The 27,672-nt window shown below is 34.5% G+C and overlaps 1 protein-coding gene across 3 annotated transcripts in view; it reads left to right on the top strand.

The window, feature by feature from the left end:
* The window catches only part of mctp2b (multiple C2 domains, transmembrane 2b), a 54,050-nt gene extending 29,423 nt beyond the window's left edge, over positions 1-24,627 (top strand). For 2 of the 3 annotated variants that reach the window (XM_073836417.1, XM_073836416.1), the window contains exons 5-23: positions 6,189-6,331; positions 7,194-7,270; positions 7,351-7,462; positions 7,552-7,584; positions 11,756-11,923; positions 12,047-12,177; positions 13,971-14,157; positions 14,271-14,364; positions 14,452-14,554; positions 15,128-15,230; positions 15,339-15,440; positions 15,785-15,859; positions 15,971-16,090; positions 20,956-21,069; positions 21,350-21,391; positions 21,493-21,602; positions 22,139-22,248; positions 22,395-22,492; positions 23,787-24,627. In XM_073836417.1, the coding sequence (XP_073692518.1) occupies positions 6,189-6,331; positions 7,194-7,270; positions 7,351-7,462; positions 7,552-7,584; positions 11,756-11,923; positions 12,047-12,177; positions 13,971-14,157; positions 14,271-14,364; positions 14,452-14,554; positions 15,128-15,230; positions 15,339-15,440; positions 15,785-15,859; positions 15,971-16,090; positions 20,956-21,069; positions 21,350-21,391; positions 21,493-21,602; positions 22,139-22,248; positions 22,395-22,492; positions 23,787-23,855 (1,991 nt within the window). In that variant the 3' untranslated portion in view covers positions 23,856-24,627. The remainder of the gene's footprint in view (positions 1-6,188; positions 6,332-7,193; positions 7,271-7,350; positions 7,463-7,551; positions 7,585-11,755; positions 11,924-12,046; positions 12,178-13,970; positions 14,158-14,270; positions 14,365-14,451; positions 14,555-15,127; positions 15,231-15,338; positions 15,441-15,784; positions 15,860-15,970; positions 16,091-20,955; positions 21,070-21,349; positions 21,392-21,492; positions 21,603-22,138; positions 22,249-22,394; positions 22,493-23,786) is intronic. The other variant, XM_073836418.1, reaches the window with a different exon arrangement.
* Positions 24,628-27,672: the final 3,045 nt, after the last annotated feature.

The following is a 27,672-nucleotide window of genomic DNA, read 5'->3' as shown; positions in this document are numbered from 1 at the left end:
GCGCATGGTGAGATGAGGGCGCCCCCGCGTTTGGGTGTTATATGTGAAGAAGGAAAATAAAAAGTATGCACCGTTCAGTGAACCTCTTGGTCTCGTTTTCATTATTTTATTATCAATAAAGTGTTTAGGCGAACCCAATACGAACGCTCGGTTACATTAGCAAGTTTATATCATGTCTCTAGCATGATTAGCATGTTACTAACATGTTGTTAGCATGATTAGTAAGTTGCATAATTTTAACATGCTAGCATGTCTCTAGCATGATTAGCATGTTACTAGCATGTTGTTAGCATGATTAGTAAGTTGCATAATTTTAACATGCTAGCATGTCTCTAGCATGATTAGCATGTTACTAACATGTCTCTAGCATGATTAGCATGTTACTAACATGTTGTTAGCATGATTAGTAAGTTGCATAATTTTAACATGCTAGCATGTCTCTAGCATGATTAGCATGTTACTAGCATGTTGTTAGCATGATTAGTTAGTTGATAGCATGATTCTAACATGATTACCAAGTTGTTATCATGTCTCTAGCATGTTACTAGCATGTTGTTAGCATGATTCTAACATTATGATTGGTACGTTGCTAGCATTTTTCTAGCATGTTTCTAGCATGATTAGCAGTTGCTAGCATGTTTTTAGCATGATTAACAAGTTGCTAGCATAATTCTAGCATGATTATAAAGTTGTCTGCACTTTATAGTATGATTAGCATGTTGTTAACATGATTAGCAAGTTGCTAGCATGTTTCTAGCATGAATAGCAAGTTGATGGCATGATTCTAACATTATTACCATGTTGTTAGCATAATTAACATGTCACTAGCATGACTTGGAAGTTACTGCCATGTTTTTAGCATGTTTCTAACATGGTTGACATGTTATTAGCAAGTTACTGGGATGTTGCTAACATATTTCTAGCATGATTAGCTTAAGTTAGCATCATTTAGATAGATCAGAACATTCCGTCAATAAAAGTCTGGGGTTTTTCCCAGTTTTAATCATCATTTTTAGGAAAACCGGAATTCCGATCAGTTAGAAAAGATACAGCACACCCGGGAGATCAGTCTGAAGATCTGGGCTGAGTTTGGAGTTTGTTGAGTTAAAGCTCTAGGAGGACTTACAGTCAAACGTTTTAGTCTCAAAAAAGAAGTAGTAGTAGTTAAAATGGCATTTCAGTAAGTTGTAAACTTAATTACATTAAATTCAAATAAAAAATGATAGTGGTAGTGAAAGTATGAACATTAGCACACAAACAATCAGCCGGCTTTAACCGTGACAGTGTTACCAGCCTGTAAGTGATGTTTATCTCTCTTCGATCACTCAGTTGTGCTCGAGTTATCTGCATTAACACCAGAGCGTGTGCATTACTGTCATACTTGAGCCAACATTCCTCGCAGCGCATTCAAACCTGTCTACAGCCACACCTGCAGAGATACAAGCCACACCTTGAACCTTCAAAACACATTATTGACTTTACTGGCATAGGAGGCACTTCTCTAAGACATGTAAAAACACAGACAGGTGGAGACTAGGATGTTCATTGGTATACTTCCTCTTCCCGAGTTCGTTTACTCTGTTTATTGTCTGTATTGCGTCACTGCAACGTGGCTCATTGAACAAGCTCTTTTCCTGTTTATAAGTCTGTGCAGTTGGCTGTAATTTCATGATTTGTGATCTAAGGCCTGTTAAGCTTTTTTAGAGCTCTCCTATTGCCACGTTTTCTTAAGAAGGTGAAACCTTAATCAATCCTCTTTTAGGAAAAGACTGCTAGATTAGGATACTGTTACTGAACTTTTCCCTCTTCATTTATTGGCTGTTTTCATAGGTGTGTCTAGATCAACTTAAGATTTTACAGTCAGTATTTGCATGTTATAGTGTGTGTTTGAAATGTCTTTATTGTGGATGATATATTCACATGTCATATTGCTGTTTTAAAGTCAACATGAATTGCTGATTGCAACTCATTTTACTTTTCTAAAGAATATCGGTGAACAGGATATTCAAATATACGCTTGCGCTCAAGAGTTTGCTTTGTGGGCTGATCAAAAATACAGTAAAAAAAATTAATATACACTGGCAGTCAAAAGTTTTTGAACAGTAAAATTTTTAATGTTTTTAAAGAAGTCTCTTCTGCTCAACAAGCCTGCATTTATTTGATTCAACAAAAACTGTAAAATTGTGAAATATTTTCACTATTTAAAACAACTTTTCTCTTTTAATATATTATAAGTTGTAATTTATTTCTGTGATTTCAAAGCTGAATTTTAATATCATTACTCCAGTCACATGATCCTTCAGAAATCTGCTCCAAAAACATATTGTTATTATTATTATTATTATTATTATTATTATTATTATTATTATTATTATTATTATTATGTTGAAAACAGTAGAATTTTTTTCAGGTTTCTTTGATGAATAGAAATAGAAATCTTTTGTAACATTATAAATGTCTTTATGATCACTTTTGATTAATTTAAAGCATCATTGCTAATTAAAAGTATTCATTTCTAAAAAGAAAAAGGTAACCAAAAAAAAAAAAAAGTTTTGATTAATTTAAAGCATCATTGCTGAAAGTATTAATTTCTATCTTTCTTTTTTTTTTTTACCAACAAAGAAATAAATAAAATGTATATATATTATTTTTTTATTTTTATATATATATATATATACTGATTCCAAAAGCTTTTTTATTTCAGATAAATGCGGTTCTTTGGATCTTTCTATTAATAGTATTAAAATTATCTTTAAAAATGTACTCTTGTTGTAAATAATAATAATAATAATAATAATAATATTTTTTGATCAGCAAATCAGCATATTAGAATGATTTCTGAAGCATCATGTGATGATAAATACTGGAGTAATTATGCTGAAAATTTAGCTTTGATCAAAGGAATAAATTACATTTTAAAATATATTCAAATAGAAAGTTATTTTAAATACTAAAAAAAACATTTCACAATATTACTGCTTTTGCTGTATTTTGGATCAAATAAATGCATGCTTGGTGAGCAGAATAGATTTATTTAAATTCTTTAAAAAATGTTCTGTTCAAAAACTGTCCAGCTGTTCAGATTAATATCAAGCACTGATAATGATTTACTCACGGTTAGACAAACATGTATAAGGAGAGTAAATGGGGTTAGTTTTGAATTTGGTTGCTATTAAAGTAATAGTTCACCAAAAAATGAAAACTGTCATTATTTACTAACCTTTAAGTTATTCCAAACCTGTATGAGTTTCTTTCTTCTGTTAAACACACCAACTCATACTAGTTTGGAATAACTAAAGACTGAGTACATAATGACTGAGTTTTTATTTTTGGGTGCATTATCTCTTTAAATCGTGGTGGATGAGGGAGTAACTGATGACTTCTTCACACTTACTACATACCGTCCTCTACTGGTGCAACAGGGTTATTTTCCAAGCTGTAGTCAGCTAGGCAAGTTGTTTTGTATCACCTTTACAACTGTATTGAAGGCCCTATTTTTCTCTATCATTATTTTAGCTGTTAACCCTACAAGAAGTAGTAACAGCTTTTGTTGCAGGTTTTCTTTCTCTTTCAAAAAAGTCTTCTCCGGAAGCGGCCTGGTTTTGCCTCATGCACTGATGTTGCACTTAAGTATTAACCACATCCTTGTCAAAGGCAAACCCACACACATGACTAAACTGAGTTTACTAAACATGTCAACTGATTGAAGGGAAAATGATAGGGACTGTACTTGATTGCACCAAGTGTTCATAGTTCACTGAAAGCTTATGAAAGACATTATCTTGAAGAAATATGTTTTAGAAAAAACTGCGTCTGAAATGACAAATGTTTAAAAATGTTATTTAAATATATGTTTTTGAAATATTTTGATTCTTAATATTTTGAAGTAAAATGTAATATGATATTTTGTTTGCACATTGAATACACACAAGTGTAGGTGTTTATGAAACTTTTCAAACATTTTTTTATGCATTTTGAGTCATTTTTAGTATGCATTTTTAGTATGCATTTTGACATTTCCTCTGGGGTTATTTCTTTTGACATTTGAAGCTGGACTAACATTTTGTGCCGCAAAAGGTCATACTGATTTTTCTTAAGACACGTGACATACCGTATCATGAGGGTCTACAGGGGTCCTCTCTGTGATGTCATTTCCTGCTTTATGGTTTTGTGGTCACATAACAAAATGACCTGCATGTTGGTTATATCATACTGACTTAGTTTGGTGCACAAATTTGTTAAAATATGTGTAATATTTTAAAGCAAAACCACAAAGAAGAAATAAAAGTAAATTATAATAAATTTGACAAATTACTTTTATGAAACTTTATTTACATTTAACTAAAAATAAAATATTTGGGGGTTGGTAAGATTTTATTCTATTTTTTTTAAATGTTTTTCATAGTCTCTGGTGCTCATGAAGCTGCATTTATTTGATACCATTAAACAATATAATAAGTATTATTACAATTAAAAATAAATCATTTCTGTTTTAATGTATTTTAAAATGTGACTTATCTCTGTGATGAAAAGCTGAATTTCAGCATCATCATGAAATAATTGTAATATGCTGATTTGCTCCTCGATGAACATTAATTATTATCACAGGTCATAAAAAAGGTTTTGCTGTTTAATATTTTTGTAGAAAACTTTTTTTTTTCAGGATCACTTGATAAATAGAAAGTTAAAAAGAACAATATTTCCTTGAAATAGTTTTTTTTTTAATTGTTTACTATCATTTTTGACAAACTTAATGCATCTTTTCTGGAAAAACTACTGATTACAAAAAAAGACCCCACACTTTTGAACAGTAGTGCATTTACCATATTAAAGATGTATTTAAGCCATTACGGCAGAACTGCATTTTAAAGGAGTCAAGACATGGATTTTTTTTATTTTATTTTAATATGTTCCTTGAGATTTACTTATTATGTTAATAAAGTTTGTGCACAAAAATACAAATAAACATGTGGGAAAATGATTAATTTGAACCCTCATTCTGACCCTGTATAAAACAACCTGTTTAAAGGGACCGGTCCTTTAAGGCTTGTCAGGAATCAGCCACGGTTACGATTAACTAATGTCACTGCATAGGAAATAGTATCAACGCCCCCTTGCTGTTGCATGTGTTTTGACAACATGAAAAAAAAAGGTAATTTCCAAACAAAGCGTTATGAAATAATTTACTTACCGTTTGTGATGCAGCTGCATTCATAAATAGTACTACTTCATCTTTTAACAAACAAACAAAATGCTTTGATCAGTCCTCAGACACGATCAGGGATGCCATTTAGAAATAAACTATCTACTTGTTCCTTTCTGTGGGATCCTTCTCATATCTGTACAAAGATGCGAATGAGCTGTTTAAACCAAATGCGTAAAAGCGAACAATCTTTCACTCTATTTGTCCTATTGACGACATACTCAAGTGTGTAGACAGTGTCAGAAAGCAAACGCACATCTGTATACTGTATCTAGTGTAGACAAGATAGTGGTAGTGATTGTAACTTCTATTTGCTTTTGACGCAACGCAACACTCGCATTCAGCGTATTCAAGTGGTCAGCCAGTGGGCGGGGCCTATGGTGAGAAGATTGACTATTCGTCAATGCCTTGCTCTGGAGGCAGTGTTTATGCAAACTAATGCATGTGGGTGACGTTTTTGGAGCTTGATTAAATAAATGCTTGGTTTCTAATGCGGAGAACGTTTTCAGCTATGAAACTTGCAGGATGTTTTAATGGTACAAATCTCTTACATGCCAAAAGATCAGGGCAAATTTGATTTCTCATGTCATGACCACTTTAATTTATTTCTAGATTAGAAAATACTGTCCCACTTTACATTAGTTTTTTACATTGTACTTATTTATTTTTAAAAAACTATGTGTAATTACATTTGTAATTAATTTCTGTAATTACCACTGTTGACCCATCCCTTACATCCTAACCCACCCTTAAACCTACCCATACCACCAAACCTGTCCCTAACCTTACCCATATCCCACCTTAATAGAGACAAAAGTGTTTTGCAATGCAGTATGACCACATTAAGTACATTGTACTTATTTTTTGATGTAAGTGCATAATAATTGAGGCCACCTAATATAAAGTGTGACCGAAAATACAAATTATTACAGACCGTATCTAAGAAAATTTGCAGATGATCAATAAAACTTTGCTCTCTCCTTAGGCACAAGTGATCCGTATGTGAAATTCAAACTGGATGGAAAAACCTTGTACAAAAGTAAAGTGGTGTATAAAAATCTCAACCCAGTCTGGAATGAAACTTTCTCCTTTCCGATCCGCAACCTGGACCAGAAACTCTTCATCAAGGTACACATTCACTTTGCTGTGCCATCATTATGCCAAAATACCTACAGGCATATTAAAGGAGTAGTTCATTTCCAGAACAAAAATTTACAGATAATTTACTTACCCCCTTGTCATCCAAGGTGTTCATGTTTTTTGTTTTCAGTCGTAAAGAAATTTTTTTTTTTAAAGAAAACATTTCAGGACTTTTTCCATATAGTGGACTTCTATGGTGCCCCTGAGTTTGCCAAAATGCAGTTTAAATGCAGCTTCGAAGGGCTTGTTTATAGGAGAAGAATGGTATTTTCTATAATTTTTTAACCTCAAATGCTCTTGTTTAGCTATGCGTAAACTCTGTGTATTCCGGTTCAAAACAGTATGTCGAAAAATCTCATGTTCTCCTCCAACTTCAAAATCGTCCCACATCTTGTTTACAAAGTGAACATGCAAAGAAAATCAAACTCCCTTTACAAAAAAAGGTAAAACAGTGATGTAGGACTATTTTGAAGTTGGAGAAGAAAATGAGATGGGAGTTTTTTGACATACCCTAACTGTCATGAACCGGAATACACAAATTTTAGGCAAAGCTAGACAAGATGAGCATTTAAGGTTAAAAAGAATATAAAAAACTAACCAATCATTTCGCTAGATGAGACCCATCTTCCTCTGCTGGGCCCTTTGAAGCTGTGTTTAAACTGCATTTTGGAAGTTCAAACTCAGGGGCACCATAGAAGTCCATTATATGGAGAGAAATCCTGAAATGTTTTCCTCAAAAAACAATTGCTTTACAATTGAAAAAAGAAAGAAGTGAACATCTTTAATGACAAGAAGGTGAGTAAATTATCTGTACATTTTTGATAAGCAGTTCCAAAAATTCTTTTTTCAGGTTTATGATCGAGATCTGACAACGGATGACTTCATGGGCTCCTGTGGTGTTGAGCTGGATAAACTGGAACTTGAAAAGTAGGCCAATTTGAAATGTTTGTATTGAAGGTCAAACCAAAAGTGTGGCTTCTGATGCTTTTGCTCTGTCTATTGCACAGGAGCAGCGAGATGGTGCTTTCACTGGACGACCCCAACAGTCTGGAAGACGATATGGGTGTCATAGTCATCGATATCTGCTTATCTGTGAGGGATGGCAAAAACAAAAAACACGTAAGCAAGCAATTTAGGCAAGCTAACTAACTCCGCTAACTAAATGTTTAAATGCTTTTTTATTCACAATATTTGTTTCTATCGTGAAGAGATGGGCCCAAAGGAAAAAAAGAAGCTTCTCGGTGAGATGGATTAGTTTTAAATTACCTTTAATCGTTTACTGATTGTTTTTTGATTCTAGCGTGGTTGTGTCAGCGCTTTCTCATGAATTTACCCAAATGCTTCCTGTAATATAATACTCAAACCAAATGATTCTACAAACAGTAATCCTGCTGTTTCATCTGGGGCAGTCTGTATGTTAATCTGCATGCAAATAACATAATGAAGATTATAACTAACCAAATTCACAACTAATATAACAGTGGTTCTCAACTTTTTTTTTGCACATCAAATGTAAATGTTTTTGAATTTTGATGGTTTCCTGCTCTCGGAAGCCAATAATTCACCACAGAAAGAGCTCTGTGGTTGGCACAAACCATGCTTATTCTCAATGCAAGCAACTTGTAATTATTATTATTATGAGTCTGGGTCATGCCTTTTTTTATCTTGCATAATTTTTTTCATGGTTTTTGAGAATGAGGCCATGCTGCACAACCTGCCCATGCTTGCATCAGCCTAATTTGACTAGCTTTTACCAAGTGGAAAAATACTGGGTTGATAAGTGTATTTATTTAACTAAATTAACCATGCATAGTTATATTATGCATTTTATTATTTGCATTTACAATTGTGACCCTGGACCATGAAACCAGTCCTAAGTAGCACAGGTATATTTGTAGCAATAGCCAAAAATACATTGTATGGGTCAAAATGATCGATTTTTAATTTATGCCAAAAATCATTAGGATATTAAGTAAAGATCATGTTCCATGAAGATATTTTGTAAATTTCCTACTGTACATATATCAAAACTTAATTTTTGATTAGTAATATGCATTGCGAAGAACTTCATTTGGACAACTTTAAATGTGATTTTCTCAATTTTTAGGTTTTTTTGCACCCTCAGATTCCAGGTCTTCAAACAGTTGTATCTTAGACACATATTATCCTATACCAACAAACCATACATCAATGGAAAGCTTATTTATTTAATTCTTACAATGTGTGCACAATTATTAGGCATGTTGATATTCTTGTCATATTTTTTTCCAAGCACATTTTACCAATTCCAAACCACATCAATCATAATAACTACTATTCATTTTGTATTTAAGAATTTTTGAGTTATATATAATTGTCCATGAAGGCTGAAAGTGAAAACTCCTAATTTAGGTGTGCAGAATTATTAGGCATTCATAAAATGAGCCAAAAAGAGATTTAACTCAGACTGAAAAGTCAAAAATGATAAAATGCCCATGAGAAGGATGCAATACTAGTAATGCAATACTAGAATTTGCATGACCATTGGACAGCGAAATGGTCGTTGGGTCTGCATGGTCAGAAAAAAACAGGTGGAGAAGAAGAGACGCATGTTAACTGCAAAGAAATTAAGAATTAAGGTGAAGAATTAGGTGTGAAACCATGAGGAACCATTTAGTCTCCAATGCCACCATTTTCCAGAGCTGCAACCTACCTGGAGTCTCCAGAAGTACAATGTCTCAGGTTCTCAGAGACTTTGCTTGGGTAAAAAATCCTAAAAAATGACCCTCACTTAATATGAATAACATTCTGAAGTGTTGTGAGGCTTTATAGACAGATGAGTTAAGAGTGGCACTGGAGATAATTGTTAACTTACACTCACCGGCCACTTTATTAGGTACACCTTACTAGTACTGGTTTGGACCCCCTTTAGCCTTCAGAACTGCCTTGATCCTTCGTGGCATAGATTCAACAAGGTACTGGAAATATTCCTCAGAGATTGTGGTCCATATTGACATGATAGCATCACGCAGTTGCTGCAGATTTGTCAGCTGCACATCCAAGATGCGAATCTCAGGTTCCACCACATCCCAAAGGTGCTCTATTGGATTGAGATCTGGTGACTGTGGAGGCCATTTGAGTACAGTGAACTCACTGTCATGTTCAAGAAACCAGTCTGAGATGATTCGCGCTTTATGACATGGCGTGTTATCCTGCTGGAAGTAGCCATCAGAAGATGGGTACACTGTGGTCATAAAGGGATGGACATGGTCAGCAACAATACTCAGGTAGGCTGTGGCGTTGACACGATGCTCAATTGGTACTAATGTGCCCAAAGTGTGCCAAGAAAATATCCCCCACACCATTACACCACCAGCAGCAGCCTGAACTGTTGATACAAGGCAGGATGGATCCATGCTTTCATGTTGTTGACTCCAAATTCTGACCCTACCATCCGAATGTCGCAGCAGAAATCGAGACTCATCAGACCAGGCAACGTTTTTCCAATCTTCTGTTGTCCAATTTTGGTGAGCCTGTGCGAATTGTAGCGTCAGTTTCCTGTTCTTAGCTGACAGGAGTGGCACTCGGTGTGGTGTTCTGCTGCTGTAGCCCATCCGCCTCAAGGTTCGACGTGTTGTGCGTTCAGAGATGCTCTTCTGCATACCTCGGTTGTAACGAGTGGTTATTTGAGTTACTGTTGCCTTTCTATCAGCTCGAACCAGTCTGGTCATTCTCCTCTGACCTCTGGCATCAACAAGGCATTTGCGCCCACAGAACTGCCGTTCACTGGATATTTTCTCTTTTTCGGACCATTCACTGTAAACCCTAGAGATGGTTGTGCGTGAAAAACCCAGTAGATCAGCAGTTTCTGAAATACTCAGGCCAGCCCGTCTGGCACCAACAACCATGCCATGTTCAAAGTCAATTAAATCACCTTTCTTCCCCATTCTGATGCTCGGTTTGAACTGCAGCAGATCATCTTGACCACGTCTACTTGCCTAAATGCATTGAGTTGCTGCCATGTGATTGGCTGATTAGAGTGTATAATATAATAAAGTGGCCGGTGAGTGTATAATAATATAATAAATTCTTAATTATTAGTTAACATGTCTTTTCTTCTCCACCTGTTTTTTTTCTCGCTGTGCTGATCCAGCGAGAATTTCGCTGCCCAGAGGTCATGCCTAACTTTGCAAATTCTAGTATTGCTTTAGTATTGCGTCCTTCTCATGGGCATTTGATAATAATAATTTCGGACTTTTTTAGTCTGAGCTAAATCTCTTTTTTGGCTTATTTTTTCTGGAAAATAGTTTTTCACTTCCAGGCTTCATGGACAATTTTATATCACTTATAAATGATTAAATACAAATTTAATAGTAGTTATTAAAGGAACACTCCACTTTTTTTAGAAACAGGCTCATTTTCCAACTCCCCCCGAGTTAATAAGTTTTTTTAACAAGGATTTTTACCATTTTGAAATCCATTCAGCCGTTCTCCTGTTCTGGCGATATCGCTTTTAGCATAGCTTAGCATAGATCATTGAATCCTATTAGACCAATAGCATCGCATTCAAAAATGACCAACGAGTTTCCATATTTGTTGTATTTAAAACTTGACTCTTCTGTAGTTATATCATGTACTAAGACCGGTGGAAATGCAAAGCTGCGAGTTTCTAGGCTGATAAGATTAGGAACTACACTTCCATTCCGGTGTAATAGTCAAGGAAGTTTGCTGCCGTAATATGGCCGAAGTAGGCGGAGTATTATCAGAAATGAGTTCCCAGCTAGTTTAGCATTTGCACATGTGCTGCATGGTATTACTGCTCCTGCTTCAGCCATATTACGGCAGCAAACTTCTTTGACTGTTACGCCGGAATGGGAGTGTAGTTCCTAATCTTATCAGCCTAGAAAATTGAAGCTTTGCATTTCCACCGGTCTTAGTACACGATATAACTACAGAAGAGTCAAGTTTTAAATAGGACAAATACCGAAACTCGTTGGTCATTTTTGAACGTGATGCTATTGGTCTCATAGGATTCAATGATCTATGCTATATGCTAAAAGTGATATCACCAGAACAGGAGAACGGCTGAATGGATTTCAAAACGGTAAAACTCAACTTATTAACTCGGGGGGAGTTGGAGAATGAGCCTATTTCCAAAAAAAGTGGATTGTTCCTTTAAGATTGATGTGGTTTGGAATTGGTAAGAAGTGTTTAAACCAGAATATCAATGTGTCTGATAATTATGCACATGGTGTAATTAAAAAAAAAAAAGACCCTTATGACTGGTTTTGTGGTCCAGGATCACAGTTGTTCTTCCCTGCTATCTAAACAAACCTGGAAACCTACCGGTAGTTGAGAACCACTGCTATATAATATCCGGAAACTTTGCACAAGTTCTTAAGCTCACATTTCAGTATTTTTATTGATCCTCAGGGAACTACAACCGAGCATAACAAACGTCTGACAGAGTCTATGAAGAAGAGTCAACTTTGGACTGGCGTTTTTACCATTACGCTGGTGGAGGGGCGGGACTTACCACTGGATACACAGGGGGATGTGTTTGTTCGCTTTAAACTTGGAGATCAGAAATATAAAAGCAAGGTATTTACTGAGAAGCATGCAATGTAGTTATAAGGTCCTTAACTACATTTAAACAATAGAATTTCAGGATTAAAAATGAGTAGCTGTAATGTAAAAGCTGTAAGGTTGCATCCATTTTCACAGAGTCAAGTGAAGAAGGTCAACACACAGTGGAGAGAAAGATTTGACTTCAACCAGTTCCCCGATGCATCCAGCCTTCTAGAAATTGAAGTGGTGGGAAAAGAGGGACGTAGATATGAGGAATGTTATGGACAGTGAGTTTATGAGGATTTTGAATGACTTTGAGATTAAGTTATGTCTTATTTACAGAAGCTTGTATGATATCATGTACATCTCAAAATGAATCTTATGTTGTTTACTTAACAGTTTTACAGTTATGTGCTAGAAATGAAAGCAAGGGGCAAATAAATAAGTGCTAAAATACATACAAAAATTCTATAAAGAATCCCTGTAAAACCCTGACTTTCCAGAGTTATACAGTATTCAGTATTTCAACTCTGCCTGTATAAAATCTGTAAATACACATTGTAGGGATACAATGATGTTTTACATTATAAATATGTCTATAAGAAATATACCAATAATGCACAAGTACTACTTACCATTCAGACCTTTTTTCGAAGAAAGAAATTATTAGTTTGAGCAAGGGTGCATGAAATTCATTAAGTGACGTTAATAACTTTTACAGTATTACAAAATATGTAAAAAATTAAATAATAAAAATATATAAAATAATAAAGAAACATTTTTCTTTTGTACTTTATATCAACAAAAAATGCAGAAAAACAGGTTTCCACAAAGACATTAAGCAGAACAGCTGTTTTCAACCTTGATGATAATTAATAATTATAATAATAAAACAGTTCTTTTAAAATAAATTAATACTTTTACAGCAAAGGCACATTAATCAAAAATTAAATAGACATGTATAATGTTCATACAAACTGTGTTCTTTTACATTTTCTGTTCATTAAAGAAATTTGGAAAAAAGGTTTCCTTCATTTTAATCAGGAAAACTATTTTCAGCATTGACAATAATAAGTGTTTATTGTCAACACCAAACCAGTATATTAGAATGATTTCTAAATGATCATGTAATACAGAAATTATACTTTTAAAATAGTTTAAAATAAAAAAATGAAATTAAAATATCATTTCACAATATTACTGTTTTTAGTAAGCATGAGAAAGATCTTTCAAAAACAAACAAAAAAAATATTTCTGACCCCAGACTTTTTTGAAAGTTGTTCCACAACAAAACTTGAATCATGAATTTTACAGCTCAAATGATTTCAAATCATATTTTTAATAATTGATGTAAGTGGTTTAACATAAATACAAATATGTGTTTGCTTTAAACCGTCAGAGTGCATAAACCTGTGTACATTGATTGTAATTATTTTTTCTTTTTTATAAAAAAAATGAATTAATTAAAAAACAACACAGAAAGACAAGTTCGAAATGATTTTCTGAGGTAAACAACACTATGCCACGAATACTGTCAATAGAGCTTAAAGCAGGGGTGCCCAACCCTGTTCCTGGAGATCTGCTATCCTACAAAGTTCAGCTCCAACCCTAAACAAACACACCTGAACCAGCTAATTCATCTCTTAAGTAGCACCTGATAATTACAGACAGCTGTGTTGAAGCAGGGCTGGAACAAAAATCTGCTGGTAGGTAGATCTCCAGGAACAGGGTTGAGCAGTCCTGGCTTAAAGGATTAGTTCACTTCCAGAATGAAATTTCAGGATCATTTACTCACCCCCATGTCATCCGGGATGATAATGTCTTTCTTTCTTCATTCGAAAAGAAATTACGTTTTTGAGAAAAAACATTCCAGGATTTTTCTCCATATAGTGGACTTCAGTGGGGATCAATGGGTTAAAGGTCCAAATTGCAGTTTCACTGCCACTTCAAAGGGCTCTACACCAACCCTAGCTGAGGAATAAGAGTCTTATCTAGTGAAATGATTGGTCATTTTTCAATTTTACTGCTTGTAAGCATGTGTTTCTGGTTTTGTGTTCAAGGCCTTGTGTGTCTGTTGCAGGTGTGAAATCGACTTGTCCGGGTTGCCGTTAAATGAAACCACACTGTTTACACGTGAACTGGACCCGGGCCGAGGCAGGGTGGTGTTCCTCGTCACTCCCACTCCCTGCACTGGAGCTTCCATCACAGATCTTGTGGCTCCTCCGCTGGAAGAGCCTCATGAGAGAGACAATATGTTGGTTAAATATGTATGTTAAATCGATTTCTCCACTGCATTACATCCTTATGCATGCTACAAAGTGTATATTGCATTCTATGGTATTTTTAAAAAGAAAAATGTCTCCTTTTTGTATCTTGGCAGAATTTTAGGAACTCGCTGAAGGATTTGAAAGATGTTGGTTTTCTTCAAGTTAAAGTGATCAAGGCCACTGACCTCTTGGCTGCTGATCTAAATGGTATTATTTGTTGATTACACAAGGAGACATTTTAGTCATGAGCAAAGGTGTGAGTATCAACAACCGCATTTTTCTGTGTATTTTTAGGAAAGAGTGACCCATTTTGTGTCCTGGAATTGGGAAACAACCGACTGCAGACCCACACCATATACAAAACCCTCAACCCAGAGTGGAATAAAGTCTTCACTTTGTGAGTATCACCATAATTGTATTAATGCACAGTAATGTTTAAAACCTTAGGGTCAGTTAGATTTTTTTTCAAAGAAATTAACATCTTTAAATTGATCAAACGTGACATTTATAATGTTCCAAAAATATTATTTCAGGTAAATGCTGTTCTACAGTATTAAACTTTCTATTTATAAAGTAATTCTGGGGAAAAATGTATCATAGTTTTTACAAAAATATTGAGCAGCAACCAATGTGAAAATGATAAGAGCGGAAAATTAGCATGTAAGGATGATTTCTAAAGAATCATGTGACACTGAAAACTGAAAATTCAGCTTTGCATCACAGGAATAAATTACATTTTAAGTTGAAAACAGAAAACAGTTGTTTTAAATTTTCATAATATTTCACAGTATTACTGATTTTGCTGTGTTTTCAATCAAATAAATGCAGCTTTGATAAGCATTAGTGACTTATCTCTTAACTCAAAAACATTAAAATAGCTTACAGCCTCCAAGCATTTGAACAGTAATCCGTGTCAACTCTGTGTTTATAATTAATAGTTACTATTTCTTCTATTTCTCTTTATGATCAGCCCAGTAAAAGACATTCATGAGGTTCTGGAAGTGACAGTGTTTGATGAAGATGGAGACAAAGCCCCAGATTTCTTGGGAAAGGTGGCCCTTCCTTTACTCTCAGTAAGTACAGACGATTGATTTAATATGAGAATCTTAATTAAGGATTAGATATATTATATTGATATATTAATATGATTGAATTTTGTGTGTTCTTTCTTATTGCAACAGATACGCAATGGTCAGCTGGTTGCTTGTCCTCTAAGAAAAGAGAATTTAGGAGGACTATCTAAAGGAACCATAGTACTGGAGCTGGAAGTCATTTACAGTTCTGTGAGTCTTAACTGAAAACAACAAAGAGGTTATGCCTTTATTCAGCCAAGCAGAATATGAAAAGTCATATTTATTTATATAGCACTTTATGCAATTTAGATTGTTTCAAAACAGCTTCACATTCTGATACATTAATATCATATGGAAATAAGTGATGTTGTTAAATTGATCAGTTATGAAACAAATTAAATTTCAGGTATAAAGCAGCTCTTTGGAAAATTATTTAGCTCAAAAATACTGTGCTCATATACATTTTCAGCACCTGTGGATAAAGTATCTGTGAAATATTTCATATTCTCAGATACTGGATATTTAATAGTTTGTTTGTTTAATGCCTTGGTCAGATCAAAGCAAGCATCAGGACCTTCACACCTAGAGAACAGAAGTTTCTGGAGGACAATGCCAAGTTTTCTAAGAAGGTATGACGTTGAGAGACATTATAACATCAGTATAGTATAGTATGAGTAACATCCACACAGAAATGTCTCGTTATTAAAAATATGAGCTGCTAACTATCTAACTACCAACAGGTTCTTGCCAGGAATGTTCTTCGTGTGAGGAACCTTTATCGTGCCGTGTGCCACGTCAATCAGTTCATCAAGAGCTGTTTCCAGTGGGAAAGTGTGCAGAGGAGCATCTTAGCATTTCTGGTTAGACTCATTTTTCATCAATCTCATCCATTCATTATTGTTTCATTTTATTTCCGTGGTATCATATGATTTGGAAATAAATGTATAAGGTTGGTTACTTTTTTAAAGCAGCTTAAAACCATGATATTACTATATTCAAATACTCTGGTATTTGCACATGTAGGTAGGCGTATTTCAAAGAACACAGTGGTAGTACCATGGTACCATGTCCAGTAAAAATGTCACTACTTTTGACTTTTTTTTTTTTTTAATCTAGTCAAACATTTTTTGTTTGTTTTATAGTTAAAGGATTAGCTCACTTCCAGAATAAAAATTTCCTTATAATTTAGTCACCCCCATGTCATCCAAGATGTTCGTGTCTTTCCTTAGTTGCAAAAAAATTCAGGTTTTTGAGGAAAACATTCCAGGATTTTTCTCCATATAGTGCACTTCAAAGGTGGCTAATGAGCTTATGGTCCATACTGCAAAGGGATTAAAGTTCTCCGTTGCTACGATGGATTTCTGTTAATTGCAACAAGTCTACAATGGATTTCCTTCAATTAAAGAAAATGAGGGAAAAAGAAACATATAGCGCTTTGTTGTTGCTGTTCTGTTGGCATACCAAAAATCATCCCTGCCAGGGGTGCAGCTTCTCAGTGACAACATAATGATGCCATGATCATTCACAATCAGTGTTGTTTTCGTCAACGATGACGATGACGAAATCATTTCGTTGACGCCACTTTTTTTCATGACGATAACCAGACGATGACGAGATAAAAATGGCTTGTTGATGACTAAAACATGACGAGACGTGTGTGAGTTTTCGTTGACGAAACGAGAATAGACGAAAATGTTAGTGGGTGGTCCGTCAGACGTTTAAAATGCATGACATTTCTGCTTATTGTGCATGCCAATCAAAACCTAAAACGTATCTGAGGCTATGGCAAGCCGTTTTAGCATTAAATACTCTTTGCCATACTAGTATGGCAAGCCGTTTTAGCATTCCATCCTTGTTTGTCTTTTATGTTTTAAAACATTCCTTCATTATTGTAATTATTGGTGAAAATAGTCGATCCGGAAGCTCACATTGTGTTGAACTATGGATCTGCTATTTTCAGAACTTATAAGTGACACTACCCAACAGCAAAATACTTACTGACCTACATTAATTTGTTAAAAGACTACTTTTTCCCCTTTTTTGACTAAAACTAGACTAAAACCTTTTTGACTTTTCGTCGACTAAAACTAGACTAAAACCTTTTTGACTTTTCGTCGACTAAAATTGGACTAAAACTATCACATATAGAAGTGACTAAAATTTGACTAAAACTAATAAGCATTTTAGTCCAAAAGACTAAGACTAAGACTAAATCTAAGATGGTTGTCGAAAACAACACTGTTCACAATCGGGTAATTAGCAGAGAACACAGAGCAGAACTTGAATTTCGGCACGGGTATTATTAATACTCATTTCAACGTATCATTTGCACATGCTTTTGTGTCTTGCTTATTTAAAGTGAACGAGAGAATCATTTGCACGCTCTCATATAGACCATTGTCTGTGCACCCACAGATCGCGATAAGGAGAGTGACAGTTTCTAACTATTGTTAGAGAGTTTGCAAATGTAATATTGATTTAATACAACAGTTCAATAAACATTAAGTTAATATTAAGTGACTTACGTTGTCTGACTGTAACTCTACTGCCTGATTTTACACTTTCATCAACGAAAATACTTCCAAATAAAGTTTTGAATGAATCAAGTTTATTCATGATTCATTGCTTCATTCACAGATGAATCAGCCGTTCTTCGAACAGTAGCGTATAATTTCAGTTATTTAAAACATTTAATATTTTTATAAAACATTGATCTCAACATGAGCCTCACCTCTGAGCCACATTAAATGTTTGAAAATGTACCTACAAGCTACATTTGTGTTCATCTGTGCCACCTGTAGTACAAATAATTTATTAATACTAATTTCATATGATTGGTGACTTATTTGTCTTATTCTGCCTATTATTATATTGTTTTAATTAGAAATTGTAAAAATCTTATAAATATAAATTTTTGAATTTGACATAGATCTTGACATGCTTTTTATACAATTTGAAAATTGCAGTTACAAAGTAAAAAGAAAATGCCCCTAAAAATGTCTAATTTTGGATCAGAATGTGTTATTATTGATCAGAAGATGCTCCTCATCTTTTTTTTTTTTTTTTTTAATTAGGACAAGCACTTCTATTTACAAGAATAGAATGGTGTTTGACCATGGAAAAAATTTCAGTCAAAAGATTTTTTTTTTTTTTTTTTTTTTTTTGCTTTAACCCCTGATTGCAGTTTCAATGCAGCTTTTAAAGGGCTCTACACGATCCCAGCCAAACAAGGGTTTTATCTAGTGAAACAATTGGTCATTTTCTAGAAAAAATAGTTGCACTTGCTCTAGCTCAGCATTGCAGGTCTGCGACTTCACATGGAAAGTTCTTTGTCTGTGTACTGCATTTCAAAAAATAGATTTTCTCCTCCAACTTTAAAGGAGTACTTCACTTTCAGAACAACAATTTACAGATAATTTACTCACCCCCTTGTGATCCAAGATGTTTGTCTTTTTTTCTTCAGTCGTCAAGAAATTGTTTTTTGAGATAAACATTTCTGGACATTTCTCCATATAATGGACTTAAATGGTGCCCCGATTTTTGAACCTTCAAAATGCAGTTTAAATGCGGCTTCAAAGGGCTGTAAACGATCCCAGCCGACGAAGAAGAGTCGAAACGTTCCGTCATTTTCTTAGAAAAATATATTTTTATATACCTATTAAGCACTGAAACTCGTCTAGCACTAGGGCTAATGTGTGTTCGTGTCTATAGACCTTTTTCCTGAGTAAAAGATGAGCGCCGCCATTACGAATTCTAACGTCAGATTGAATGCTTTTCTGTTCCGGTTTCCATAGAAACCCATTCAAATAGCGTCCATCTGTTTTTAATGTAGCTAACGTCCGCTGCTTCGTGTCATCTACACACTCATTAAAGTGAGGCACTGACAAATGACGGTCATTGCGACATTGCCAAGTGATGGCGCTATGGAGCCATGTGCTTTTTAAAAACATTTTAATAGGTTTAACATTAGTTTATTAGCTCGGAATATACCCTAATTTGACTAGAAACAATGCAGACCGGAAATGCAAAGCATTCTTTCAGTTAAGAGTCGGACTTCCATGTTCAAGAAAAACGTCTATACGTTCTAAGTAATCACGTCGAAAGGTCACGCGTGACGTATGCGAAACCCAGTGTTTACTAGCTTGGAGACGAAGGACTGGTCCAGAGTTATTGCGTGTGGAATGACACAAATTTAATTTGGTCCAGTCGTGACAGCACTGAGATTCCTGCTCCGTTGGAAATGTGGGCATTTTCCATCTCGTCTCGTTTGAACGCGGTCTGCCCGAGGCTTGTGTCGCCGCCGCAGTATTCTCTCTCTGACTGAGTTCATTAGTGATGGGTCATTCTTGAACAATTCGTTCATTTTGAACGAATCTTTATGTGACTCGAGAAGAACGAGTCGTCTCGGGGAGTGATTCGTTCAGTCGCGCAGACTCGGACCCGAGGACTCGAGAGATGAACGAAATGAACGAAATGACTCGAATAAAGATTCATTTATTTTGCTGAACGAGACTCAAAGATCCGAGTCGGTAAAATGATCCGAACTTCCCATCACTAGAGTTCATCGTCTGTGTCATAGATATATATATGTAGATTCCTCGTTGGACCGCCCCAAGCACGTTGATGCGTCCGCCATATTGGAACGGCCCATAGAAACAGTCGCTAATGAGGCATCTACGTGTATACATCTATGGTCTGTGTATTCCGGCTCAAAAAGGTAAGGAACGGCGAAAAACTCCATCTCATGTGCTCCTCCAGCTTCAAAATCGTCAGACATCGTTGTACTTTGTTGTACCTTGTTGCTAAAGAATGTTTGATTGCGTTGCACTTCTCTCTTCCCAAGTTTGCTTTGTAGTTTCGCATACGTCACACGTGACCTTTCGACGTGATTACGTAGAACGTATAGACGCGAACGCGCATTAGCCCTAGTGCTAGACGAGTTTCAGTGCTTAAAAGGTATATAAAAATATATTTTTCTAAGAAAATGACCGAACGTTTCGGTAGACAAGACTCTTCTTCGTCGGCTGGGATCATTTACAGCCCTTTGAAGCCGCATTTAAACTGCATTTTGAAGGTTCAAAAATCGGGGCACCATTTAAGTCCATTATATGGAGAAATTTAAAAAACATAATTTCTTGACGACTGAAGAAAAAAAGACAAACATCTTGGATCACAAGGGGGTGAGTAAATTATCTGTAAATTGTTGTTCTGAAAGTGAAGTACTCCTTTAACATCGTCTGACGTTGTTTTTTGTAAAGGGCATTTGACTTTCTTTGCACGTTCACTTTGTAGACACTGAGTTGAAGTAATGTGTAAAGTCCCTTAAAGCTGCATTAAAACTGCAATTTGGACCTTCAACCTGTTGGCCACCTTTAAAGTCCACTATATGGAGAAAAATCCTGGAATGTTTTCTTCAAAAAGCTGAATTTCTATGCAACTGAAGAAAGAAAGACATGAACATCTTGGATGACATGGGGGTGTCAAAATTATCAGGAAAGTTTTATTCTGGAAGAGAACTAATCCTTTTACTATAAAACAAACAAGCAAAAAAAAAAGTTTCACTAGACAATAAAAATAACCTGCTTTAATCATGTAACTTGAATCACATTTGCATTCATGAGCTGTTAAGAGAAGCAATGGGATTGTGTAACAATGTGATAAATATGTGATGTTTCATTAGTCTCAGTCTTCATGGAGCCTAAATCCTGCATGTGTTTTCCTTCAGGTTTTCGTTCTTACAGTGTGGTATTGGGATTTCTACATGCTGCCCATGTTCCTGGTCCTTCTCATCGTATGGAACTATCTCCAGATCGCCTCTGAGAGAGTCACCAGAGACCTGGTGGGTGATTTTTTTTATTTATTTCTTTGAATAAATTGCACATTTTAGTGCTTTTTTTTTTTTTTCAACTTGTGTTGCCTTTCATTGCAGAATATCAACCAGAGTGGGGATTTAGTTTAGCATTTGTTTTAGTGATTTGATACTGACTGTAAATGCAAATGAGCACAGTTTGCATATTTACGATATGTCCTGTCGTCTCAGATATAATTAAATGGCTTTGTTTTAAGACCTTGTTAACTTTCATTTTAAAATGTTTAAAAAGAAAGCCTTTCCTCTGCAGGACACCATGGAGTTATATGAAGAGGAAGATGAAGATGAAAAGGTATAATCCTTTCCTATTCAGAAAATTACTTGCATTCATTTATTCCAGTAAATAAGCATGGCGTTTTATGTTCTTGGTCTTTTGAAATGTTTCTTCTGTAGGAATCAGAAAAAAAAGGTCTGATGGAGAAAATTCACATGGTTCAAGATATTGTCATTACGGTCCAGAACCTTCTGGAGGGGATTGCATGCTTTGGCGAAAGAATAAAGAAGTATGTGTTGTTTTCACCCCTTCATTCAAGCTTTAAAGTTTTGCTCTTTACATATAGTTTGTAAATTTGTAATGAATATTGAGAGAATAAAGGTAATTGCATAATATATACGTGACCATGGACCAGTTTGTTAGGATAGGACAATATCTGGCCAAGATACAACAATTTGAAAGTCTGGAATCTGATGGTGCAAAAAAATCTAAATACTGAGAAAATCGTCTTTAAAGTTGTCAAAAATTACGTTTTAATATAGTTACAGTAGGAAATTTACAAAATATCTTCATGTAACATGATCTTTACTTAATATGCTAATGATTTTAGGCATAAAAAAGATCAATAATTTTGACCCATACAATGTATTTTTGGCTATTGCTACAAATATACCTGTGCTACTTAAGACTGGTTTTGTGGTCCAGGGTCACATATTACCGTTGGAATGTTTGAAGTTGATAAGGTTTTAAATTAAATTAAAATGGTGGTTCTTAAAACTATGGATTGTGACTGAAACTGCAACGTTTTTCTTTTTTTCTCCCAAGTACCTTTAACTGGTCAGTGCCGTTCTTGTCTAATCTGGCCTTCCTGGTTCTCATCATGGCTACAGTGCTCACTTACTTTATTCCAGTACGCTACATTATTTTATTATGGGGTAAGACAACAGTACTGTTACACTCTAACAATGGAATATGTTTTTCTTTCAAATCAATAAAACTGTTAAACTCTAAGCAAATATTGAAGTTTCTCGATGTTCTGAGTTATCAGTCGAGATTGGTTATAATTAAGTTCATTTTTTAGGTATACATAAATTCACAAAGAAACTGCGCAATCCATATGCCATTGAAAACAATGAGGTGATGGATTTCCTCTCCAGAGTGCCCTCAGATGTCCAAATGGTATCGTGTAAATTTTTTATTCTTTATGGTTGCAGCTATAGTCGAAATAATGTATACAATTTAATTTATATTTATTGTATATGATGTATTTAAAAAAAATATCAATATAATTTACTAAATTACACCAATTTAATATATATATATATATATATATATATATAATATAACAAGTATTTCATCCATTTTAAAATGAGATTGTGCACCTAAAGAATTTAAGTCCTTTTATTCTCACTTTTATTCAGAGATTTTTAATGTTTTTAAATAATTCTTTTCTTCTCCCAAAGCCTGCCTTATTTTGACCCCAAATACAGCAAAATCAGTATTGTGAAATATTTGTACTATTTAAAACAACTGCTTTTTAATTTGAATATATTTTAAAATCTAATTTATTCCTGTGATCAAATCTAAATTTTCAGCATCATTACAGTCTTCAGTGTCACAAAATTCTTCAGAAATCATGCTCAATTTCTGTTCAACAAACATTTTTTTTTTATTATTATTATTATCAAGATTTAAAACAGTTGAGTAGATTTGTTCAGGATCCTTTGAATCGAAAGCTTTTGTAACTTTATACCATTATAATGTTACAAAAGAGTTATATTTCAGATAAATGCTGTTCTTCTGAAATTTCTATTGATGAAAAAACCTGAAAAAAAAAATTAGACTATTATTTTCAACATAAACCGATAACTCGGTTTTTCCACGTTTTTTCATTGTGCATTTCAAATTTATTTCAATAAAACTGCAGTTGGGTTATTTTGATTAAGTAAAAATAATTAAAAATACAGCTAGCTAACAGAATAAAAACATGACAACATAATAGAAAACATTAATTTTGAATTTTTTTTTAAACAGTTATCTGTTTTTGCAAATCTGTTTTTTGAGCAGCAAATGAGAATATTAGAATGATTTCTGAAGGATCATGTGACTGGAGTAACGATGCTAAAAAATCAGCCTTTAAATCAGAGAAATAAATTACATTTTTAAATATATTTAAAATTTAAACAGTTATTTTAAATGGTAAAAATATTTGACAATTTTACTGCTTTTGCTGTACTTTGGATCAAATATACGCAGGCTTGGTGAGCAGAAGAGTCTAAAAATCTTTTGACTGGTAGTGGACATACTAATATTCAACACAATAATGAATCATTCTCTTACTTGCCTCAGACATTGCATTGTGGTTCTTTTAAGAAGTTGAAAAACAGCTGGTGAAATTTAACAAAAATGTCTAAATGCTCAATTTGCTTATTTGTCTGAAAGCTTCTCATGTGTTGAATTCTTGTTCATTCAGGCACAGCACACTGAACTAAGCAGCTGTAGTTTCCACAGTCCGTACAGGAGAAGAAAAGCATCTCCTTAGACACTAGAATGAGAAACGCTGGTCTCCTGAGAACATTCTGTGTGAAGAGCCTTTGAAGGTGCCAGAACTCGACGACCAGGGAATGATTTCAGCATGTATATAAAAAGGTGAAAAGCAGTTGATCTGCTTATTTTATTTGAGCAAACTGAAATCACTCCCATTAGATGGTCCAGTCTTCACTGCTGGGTCGTGCTAAAGCACCGTGGTTAATAGCACAGAAACACATTAACACTCATAGGGATGAAGAAATGTGACTAAACCTGAATGGTTAAAGTATAGATTATACCACACTGGGCCTTAAACATCCATCTATAGATGTACAGTATGAGTGCAATACAGTGTAATGCTTTGCTATTTTATACTTGATGCATTTCTTTATTTGGTCTTGTCAGACTTGTATGTTTTGTAAAGTCTCATTCTATAAAAGCCACATATTTTTGTTGACTTACATTGAACTTATATTGTAACATAAGATTTCCACATGTGGTTTATTTTTTATTTTATTTTGTACATACATTGTTTTTAAGTCTTTTAAAGCTATTTACTTTTTAATTATTGTAGAGGAAAATCACAATGCATGAAATTGAATACATTTTAAAGTGCCTTTGGCAAACTCTGCGTCTAACAAAACATATTTTAACTACATTCTCCTCTTAAAGTTCGCCTTTTTGTGCAATATAAGGTTCTAGAGTATTTTTGTACTCTTATGTTGAGAATATGCATTTCCGTTTTGTATCATAGTCATTTCACAGTAAAGATTTACTACATTTGATGACAGTGTGTTGTTCTGTACTTCCCATAAGATCCCTGAACCACAAAACCAGTCATAAGTGTAAATTTTTTACAAAATTGAGATTTATACATCATCTGAAAGCTGAATAAATAAGCTTTCCATTAATGGATGATAGGGCTATTTGAAAATCTGGAATCTGAGGGTGCAAAAAAAATCAAAATATTGAGAAAATCGCCTTTAAAGTTATTAGCAATGCATATTACTAATCAATAATTAAGTTTTGATATATTTACAGTAGGAAATTTGCAAAATATCTTCATGAAACAGGATCTTTTTTTAATATCCTAATGATTTTTGGCATAAAAGAATAATCGATTATTTTGACCCATGTAATGTATTTTTGGCTATTGCTACAAATATACCAGTGCTACTTAAGACTGGTTTTGTTGTCCAGGGTCACATATAACAATATAAGCACAATCAGTGTTGAATTAAGTGAATGCAGATCTATAGAGAAGAACTTAGACCTTCAGATTTCTTCCATAATGGTTGTTTGAGAATATTCAGCCACATAGTGGCAGTGTTTTCCTTTAATGGGATCCCATCCACTGAACTACTGATCTGTCTAGCTATTCAAGGAAAACATACTGTAAAGGGATAGCTCACCCAAAAATGAAAATCATACAGTGCTGAAAGGATGACATATTTTTGCAGGCCAAAACCTAGAAATACTGGAACTTTTATTGTCCTAAATTCAATTAATGTTTTATTCTACAACATAAATACAGTAATATAAGTGCATGACTCTATTTACTCAGCCTCAAAATATCTTCTGTAGTATTCCACAGAAAAGAGAAAGTCTTACAGGTTTAAAACAATGTGAGAGTAAGTAAATAATGACCGATTTCATTTTTGGATGAACTTGACAGCACTGAATCTCAACATCATGTTATTTCTCATACTGTAGTTTGAAATCCTGAAAGTAGCTCTTACACCTCGAATGAAATACATTAAATACTTTCTAAACCATCACACTCAGTCACACTTCAGTGAAAATCTGGCTTTTAACACCATGTAATTGGCCCATCTTAGACTATTTTGGGTTTGAGACACTCCCACTGTGTTTGGATAATGAGAGGGCGTCTGCAAAAGAGCTGAGAAAGTAAGTCTGAAATAGTCATTCCTCACAGATACGTGTAAGGATGTGCACATAAATGGGACACAACAGACTAGGTAGAAAAACACTTATATTCATCTTTTCTGAAAACTGAAAATCCTTTCAGTAAACCACCCTTAATTAGCTCCTGTGAGCATTTCGCCATTAGCAGAGGAATAACACGTCATGTCTGGGCACAAAGATGGAGCCACGTGGATTACCAAAGGATCAAAATGAGATATTACAAGATCATAACTATCATGCCTCTAGACACACTCCAGTTCATAGTCTGAGCAGTTGTCTGAAACAACACGATTAATTATGTAAGGGAAAAGCAACTCAATAGTTTGATTCAATTTTCCATCTGTCTGCCCTTAACACTGTAAAGCCTGACGTGTAAAATAATAGTCAGAAATAGAACCTTTTATACTTTTGCATACTTTGTTATCATATTATATGATTTAGGAGAATATACTCAGCTCAAACTGTTTTATTCAAGGGCCCAAACTAAGTAAAAATATGCAATTTGGTGCAGTTGCTGATATTTGTAGGGTCAGAAAGTAAGATGAGGTTTGCATCACATGTAATGTAACTCCAATCAGAACTTTATAACTGTATACATTACATAAACTGCATATTAATATCAGTTATAATCACTCTTTATAGACCAATTTAGAGTAGACGTCACAGTTATAGTGGTTGCAGAAAAAATGGTAACAAGTGGAGGTAAACGGGTACAATCCATGGAATGAAAGAAAAAAAATTGTGTGCCTTTTGATGTTAAAATCAGAATGCAAATCATTTTTATAGAATACTGTTGTCAAAGATGCCATTTGAAGCTATACAGATGTTTACGTGGACAGACTATGGATGAAAACTGCTATGATTACTCTATTTTTAAAGCATAAATTGGATTTATACAACAGGTCTACATAATTTTCACATATGCTGTTCATAGTGTATGTCAATATGTATGTCAATAAGATTTATTTAATCTCACAATTCTATATTTTATTATTATTAATTTTTTTTTTTTTTTTTTTGGAAATGCAAGTGTATATCTCCTAATTCAGACTTTATAACTCGATTTAACTCAAAAATAGTGAGTTTTCTGCCACCAGACAGGCTTCGCCCACAAAAACGTCATCCCTGTTTTGAATCTGCAAGACTATCCCACTAACGTCAATTTCGTTGAATACCGGTGCATATCGTTGGGTGACAAGCTCTTGTAAAATAGTATATAAAAATCTATTATCCGTAAAGGTTATCTCTCCCGGGTTTCTGCAACCATGATGCGCGCGCATCGAACGTTCGCAAAAGTAGTTCTACTTCCAGACAGTTCTTGACCGCTCTAACGTACATGTCCATATCACTTCGCCAAATGATTTCAAAAGGTCCTTACAGCTTACTACAACAACAACAAAATAACCAAAACCCAAAACGACAATGACCAAGTAAACAATACAATTAAAAACGGCAATTTATTTCCATGTTTTTACCATAAAGTTACGTTTTATTATGTATGGAAAGCCTACCTAATTTTTTCCTTTTTTTTTTTCCCCCCTCACAAGTGCACACACATATAGTACAGACATACTCACACAGAGACATTGTTGCTAGCGCTGCTCTGACGATTTTATCAGTAGTAGCAAAGTCCCTTTAAGGCAAGTCATGTCACTCGGCAGGCAAGCGCAGCTCCTATCTCTTTGAATGGGGAAACATCAAATTCTCCAAAACTGTTAACCAAGCTTACAATTAAATTTCATATTTTAAATCGCTCAAGTTCGTTATTTCAAATGTAGACGCGCGGCTTGCGCGCGCATAATGGAAGCGACGAAGTCGTGACGCGACGCGCTCGTTTTTTCCAAGCGCGTCCGCGCCGCATCGAGATAAAAACATCTCAACTTTTCAGAATGTCACAAGCGCAC

Source organism: Garra rufa, chromosome 3 (assembly GCF_049309525.1).
Source record: "Garra rufa chromosome 3, GarRuf1.0, whole genome shotgun sequence".
NCBI lineage: Eukaryota > Metazoa > Chordata > Actinopteri > Cypriniformes > Cyprinidae > Garra > Garra rufa.
This window is presented reverse-complemented; position numbering and strand designations above follow the sequence as displayed.